We start from the raw sequence: 6,748 nt of genomic DNA on the forward strand, positions 1-6,748 counted from the left end.
CTACCCAGGGGGATAGCTTGAGGCTCCATCTCAAAAAAAAAAAAAAAAAAAAGAAGTAGAATCTCCTTGAACATAAGAATATTTAGCTTTGCTACTGCTTTCCTGCTGAAGATAGCTGTAGGGTGATGACAGGATCCTCTCCTGGAATTTATCAACATCATTCTGTTCTCCTTTTGGGTGTGGACTGACAGCACAACCTTCCTTAGCCCTCTGTGTTTGAATTCTTCCCAGGTCAAAGGAACTGGCTACATGTTTATGGTCCAGGGCTCACGTGCCAGGATAGCATCTTCTGGCTCTGTGGGTGGGACGTGAACCATGGTGCTGCTGTAACTGCACTGGCTTCCGCCCGACCCCAAGCTCAGCGCCACAGTGGACAAGGTGCAAGGGGCTCCTCCTTCAGCGTCTGTGGACCACTCATTCATTGACATTTCTGATTTAGGTACAGCTGGGATCTGGGAAACAGCGTGCAATGCTTGGACACCATCAGCCCTGAGGTTTTGTTTCTTGTCTTCTTTGGAGGATGAAGAAGTTGTATTTGCACAAGATACGTACTTTCTTTTTAAAGCTGGAATATTATAGCTCTTCAGGTATCTGATAACACTATCAATACAGTTTATTTTAGTTATTTTTATTTATTTATTTTGCAGTTTTTAGCCGGGGCTGGGTTTGAACCCGCCACCTCCGGCATATAGGGCCAGTGCCCTACTCCTTTGAGCCACAGGCACCGCCCATCAATACAGTTTATTTGTTGATAGGATCCGCTGTGCTGATCTTTCCCCAAATCCTCACAAGACTCAGTACACATGCTATTATTTCTCAATGTTTGGAAGGAAGAAAAGGCCTTCTGTTCATCACCACCTGGCGGCTCTGTGCATGCCCCCGTCACTGGCTTGGCCAATGATCTGGTCATTGACTCGATGTACAGCTGCTGGCCCAAATTCTTAATTTTGTTCACACTGGCATAGACTGTTGCAACATCATTGGTTCCTCTCGCAGCTCCACCACACAGTGCCTGCGGGACTCGCTGGAAGACGCCATACTCACGTGCTGCTCCTGGGAGCCGCTGCCACCCAGGCTCCTGTAGCCACTGGAAGCACTCACATGGACTGGCTGCAAGAGAAGTTTGTGAATTTGTTCTTGTGATTCTGTTACGTCTTTGTCATTACTGTTCATCTTTTTTATTCTGGTAGCAAAAACATCCTCATTTAGTAGACTCGTTCAAATTTTATGCCAACCAACGATGAAAGAAACCTTCCGGCTCCAACGGTTCACAAAGCTGGACCAACTGGAATCCAATATGATGTAATCTCCATTTTGAGTGCAAAATCTAATGGGAGAATGTTCAAAAGGAGGATGGCCTGCATACTTCAAGACTTTCTGGGGGCAGTGCCTGTGTCTCAAGGAGCAGGACACCAGCCCCATATGCTGGAGGTGGTGGGTTCAAGCCCAGCCCCAGCCAAAAAAAAAAAAAAAAAAAACTGAAAAAAAAAATTTCTGGTGTATGGCAACCATCAGAGAATGATCTTCTGGGTGCAAGTATGTTAGGATCGAGGTCCCGATCAGGTTCTGATGTAGGTAACCTAGCAAAGGCACTGCTCTTTCATCTACTTCAAGAAAAACCCACCCTGGGCTGTGCGTTGTGGTAAAAATTCTCTTATCCTGGGCAGCACCTGTGACTCAGTGGGTAGAGCACCAGCCCCATATGCCAAGCATGGCGGGTTCAAACCCAGCCCTGGCCAAACTGCAACCAAAAAATAGCTGGGCATTGTGGCGGGTCAGGAGACTGAGGCAGGAAAAGCGCCTAAGCCCAGGAGTTGGAAGTTGCTATGAGCTGGGTGACGCCATGGCACTCTACCCAGGGCAATAAGGTAAGACTCTGTCTCTACAAAAAAAAAAAAAAAAAAAAAAGGGAGAAAAAAATTATTTTTTCCGCTGGTATTCTAGGAGCTCCATAACCAAAGTCAATCTTTTCAACCAGTTTGAGACAGCAGGGTTCCGATTCTGGTTGGACAGAACTACATACATGAATCATGTAGGGAATGATCTGGAATGGGAAGTAATACTTCTCTTGCTTTCTCTGGTCTTCACCTCCACGGACTCTGCAGAAGAAGGATTTCACGGGAGCGCATTCATACTGTGATGCTCTTTGGGTCCAGTTGTTCCAAAAGGGCAGCTGAGCTGGGGCAGTGTGCATATGGAACACACTCACCTCCTGAGGAGCGAGCAGGTCAACAAAGTGAGACAACTCCAAGCAACCTTTCTTACAATTCAGGATCGAAGCAGGCTGTTCGGAAATGTGCACTAACCTTCCAGACAGAAATGAAAACACTGCCACCAAGGTGTCTGTGTTTCTGGAAGTGTGTTCTGAAGCAATAGCACCCAGATCCTCAAGACTGTATGGTCACATCTGCCTGACATGCTCCATTTCAACTGAGAATCTGGAAAAACCCACTGTTTGCCTGCACACTATGCACACAATGCACACAACAAAGGGCATAACTGAGGGCATCTAGAGTGCTTGGCTTATTGTGTCTCTCTGATGGGAAATTTTTTTTTTTTGCAGTTTTTGGCTGAGGCTGGGTTTGAACCTACCACCGCTAGTATATGGGCCCTACTGCTTTGAGCCACAGGCGCCACCCTGATGGGAAATATTTCTTCATTTCTTGGACAACCATTGTAAGTTCTTCAGTAACTCTGTTTCGGTCTTGCTGTTCCCTGTTGCTGCTCTCCACCAATTCCTCTGCAGCTGGAACTGAGGACTCACATCTCCGCCTCTCCACCCGGGGCCTCTTCATTGGCCTCTAGTTGCCCGGGGTCAGGAGACTTCCCACCGGGCATCTCCAGATCTCCTCAGGGGTCCATGTAGGGCAGGCAGCCCTCAGTCCTTGCTTGCTTTTCTCTCACTTTGCAATGAGCAATAGATACCAGCTTCTTATTTTGATCCGTGCCATCGCATCAGAGAAAAATCAGTGAACCCCAGACGGCAGTTATCAGTTTACATTCATATCAGAGGGGCTTCCCTCCCCAGCACTTCCATAAAACCTTCTGAGACTTCTCCGCTCCCAGGGTCCAGCTGGCCACTGTGGCCCCTGGCCCCGAGCGCAGCAGCTTGTCCCACCCTGCAGCGCTGCACCCTCCTGGGTGAACTAGAAGTGAACTTAAAGCAACCTTATTTATCCCCTTTGTCTAAACCGTGTCGGTTCCTGATTATCTTTTAAAGGAAAGCTTGCAAACGTCAGCTTTGCTTTGTGATCTTAACCAACTGAAGTTGTACTTTGAGGGAAGATTAAGATCAAATAAAGGTGGGGTGGAGCATTCTAGAAGAAATGGTACACAGGACTGGGGGCAGGTAAAGGTGGAATCTAGTCAAGGACGAACGACTGATGTGACCAGAATGGATGGTGAAGTGTGGGCCATAGGGGGTGGGAGAAGAGGCTGGAAACGACCCAGAAATGGAGCTGGGGAGTTGGCACTTGATTCCTTGGCCAACTGGTAGCCATGGAAGTTACCAGAGCAGGAAGGTACTGACTTGTCTCAGGTAGGCCCCAGTTGACTGGTGAATTTTTCATCCCTATGGCCACTTTTCAGAAAGCAGATACGTACGGTCACAGGTACATAGCGAACATGGGGTACAGGTTTAATCTAACGAGTAGAGTGGTAACAGGCGGGCAGGAGGGCTTATCGTTAGAAAGGCAGAAGTCATGGGAGAGAGAATGACATCTCTGGAATTTGCCTTTAGCACATCCCCCTTCCCCATAGGAAAAGGCTGAATCATGCTTTCCAAGACACCAGAAATTGATTGGACTTTAGGGGAGGTGACCATTCACCCTAGAATATCCAATAATCTTGCTGGCTTGGAGCAGCACAAACTACTTGAGTTCCAGATGTTCTCTTTCTCCATGGATCTCATCATCTCACCCTACACCCTTCACAAGCTAGCTCCTATCATTGCGATCTCAGCTTGTCTCCAAAGCTGAAACTCAAGTCTCTTCATCCACAATGAAACACTAGACTGAGAATTTTGAAAGCAGTTTGGCTTCATTGTTCAATGAGAGCCTGTATGCAAAGCTCTACAACAGTGGAGGCATTGTGAAGAGGTGCCAGTCAAAATGCCTGTCTCCTAGTAGGTAGGAGTGGGTCTCTGTTGCAGCTTCATCTCCACCTGGTAGGCAGGCTGGGAGAGCAATGGGAGTTACTTGTCCTGATGACCCCCTGAACAGAACAAGGAGTTACTTACACAGGGAGGGGCTGGGGAACAAACCATCTAATCATCCTCTCCTGCCCACTCATCTGGGGATGTGTAATACAGTCTGGTTGTGCTACCTATCACCTGCATGACTGTGAACTCCTGAGGAAGACTGAGAGTAATGCCAATCTAGAAAGCTTGTGATGATGATTAAGTGAATTAACATAAGAAAATATGTAACACAATACCTGACTCAAAGGAGACTTTGATGAGAGTTTAATTTTCTTCCTCCCTATATTTCCTACACACATGCCAAGACAGTAACTGAAGAATCTGACCTACAGATAAGAGGGATTTCAGAAGTTTGAATCCCCTTAACCCCATTAGTGGTTTTCCAGCCCCTACGTAAGCTCCACTGAAAAAGAGGATTTCACCTATTTTAGCTGCCAAAGAAGACTTTATCATTTAGAGAAACCTCTGATTACTAAGATTTTCTTAAAAGCCTACCTAAATCCTGAAGAACTAATCCCTAGCTCTTAGTACTTCAGTATGAAGATCAAAGAGTCACCTGATGACACACTCATAAAATGTTTGTTACACTGGGGTATGCGCTCCTTGAGTAAAGAGAGGCCCTCGTCCAAGGAGGTTGGCCAGGCTCCAGTTCCCAGGTCTGATTCAGTACGATACTTCCCTTTCTGGGTCACAGTTTCCTCACCTGTAAAATGAAAGTTATGCCAGATTTTTCCCCCTTTTTTCTCTTTTATGAATATGCCAGTCTATTTGTTCCCTATGTTGTTAAGACAGACATCTTCAGGCCAGGGGTGATGACTCACGCCTGTAATCCTAGCACTCTGGGAGGCTGAGGTGCCTCACTTGAAAGCTAAGGAGTTTAAGACCAGCCTAAGCAAAGTAAGAACCTGCCCTGCTAAAAAAAGAAGACCAGATATAGTGTCTCACACTGGTAATCCTAGCACTCTGGGAGGCCAAGGCAGATGGATTGCTTGAATTCAGGAGTTTGAGACCAAACTGAGCAAGAGCAAGACTCAGTCTCTAAAAACAGCTGGAGGCTGGGCACAGTGGCTCACGCCTGTCATCCTAGCACTCTGGAAGGCAGGGGGGTGGGGGGAATGCCTGAGCTCACAGGTTCAAGACCAGTCTGAGCAAGAGCAAGACCTCATCCTTAAAAATAGCCAGGCATTGTGGTAGGTGCCTGTAGTCCCATCTACTTGGGAGGCTTGAGGCAAGAGAAATCACTTGAGCCCAAGAGTTTGAGGTTGCTGTGAGCTATGATTTCCCAGTACTCTACAGAGGGCACAGAGATTCTGTCTCAAAAAATAAACAAATAAATGTTAAAAAGTAAAAATACACCGGGTATTGTGCCTCACACCTGTAATCCTAACACTCTGAGAGGCTGAGGCTGATAGATTGCCTAAGCTCACAGGCTGGAGACCAATCTGAGCCAGAGTGAGACCTTATCTCTAAGAAAAAATAGCCAGGCATTGTGGCAGGGGCCTGTAGTCCTAGCTACTCAGGAGGCTGAAGCAAGAGAATCACTTGAGCCCAAAAGTTTGAGGTTTCTGTGAGCTATGACGGTGAAACACTCTACCAAGGGTGACAAAGTGAGACTGTCTCCAAAAAATAAATAAAATTAGATTAGTCAAGTGAGGTGACATGTGCCTGTAATCCCAGCTACTTGGGAGGCTGAAACAGGAGGAGTACTTGAGTCCAGGAGTTTCAGGTTGCTGTGTGTTAGATTGAGGCCATGGCACTCTAGTCCAGGCATTATCTAATAATACTTCTGTTTGAATTTTTCATAAAAAACTTTATGATTAACTAAGGAAAAATGCATAGAAGAGTCTTAGGAACATCTCCAGATCTTGGCCCTGTGCAGTGGCTCATGCCTGTAATCCTAGCACTCTGAGAGGCCGGGGTGGGTGGATTGCTTGAGCTTACAAGTTTGAGACCAAGCTGAGGAAGAGTGTGACCTCCTCTCTACTAAAAATAGAAAAACTGAGGCAAGAGGATCAGTTGAGCCCAAGAGTTGGAGGTTGCTATGAGCTATAACAACATGGCACTCTCTCCAGGGCAACAGCTTGAGACTCGGTCTCAAAAAAAAAGGAGTATCTCCAGATTATTCATTTTGTGACACTTCTGAAATTCTCTGCTCTCCCACATTCTCTAACTGTGCAGGTATTGCTCTGTCTCTTCAAAGTTGCATTGTTTTTCCTGAAGTTCAGGTCAATGCTTTGGCAAAGGAGTCTTTGAGTGGAACCAAGATATAGTGCAATGCTGAGGAAGATCTCTTCGAAAAGTTTACATATGAAAAGTTTACATATGCCTGTATGATATTGTGGTCAGAGGGAGATCTTAGATGAGAGACGAGAGACAGCTAGGTGCGGGCGTGAGGACCGAAGGAAGGAAAATTCAAGGGATGGTGCTAGGTCTAATGATTTGGTATCTGATTTGCTTTTTCTTTTTTTTGAGACAGAGCCTCAAGCTGTCCCCCTGGGTAGAGTGCTGTGACATCACAGCTCACAGCAACCTCCAACTCCTGGGCTCAAG

General features: G+C 46.4%; 1 protein-coding gene across 1 annotated transcript; it reads right to left on the reverse strand.

Moving 5' to 3' along the window:
- Window positions 1-1,218: 1,218 nt before the first annotated feature.
- Window positions 1,219-2,795, reverse strand: LOC100943564 (period circadian protein homolog 3-like). Its single transcript, XM_012806897.1, is given in 5 exon segments — window positions 1,219-1,377; window positions 1,480-1,659; window positions 1,934-2,399; window positions 2,401-2,548; window positions 2,651-2,795. Coding segments are annotated over 5 exon segments (1,098 nt in total).
- Window positions 2,796-6,748: the final 3,953 nt, after the last annotated feature.

The sequence above is a fragment of the Otolemur garnettii genome, unplaced genomic scaffold (assembly GCF_000181295.1).
Source record: "Otolemur garnettii isolate 467f Iridium unplaced genomic scaffold, OtoGar3 scaffold00060, whole genome shotgun sequence".
NCBI classification, from domain to species: Eukaryota; Metazoa; Chordata; class Mammalia; order Primates; family Galagidae; genus Otolemur; species Otolemur garnettii.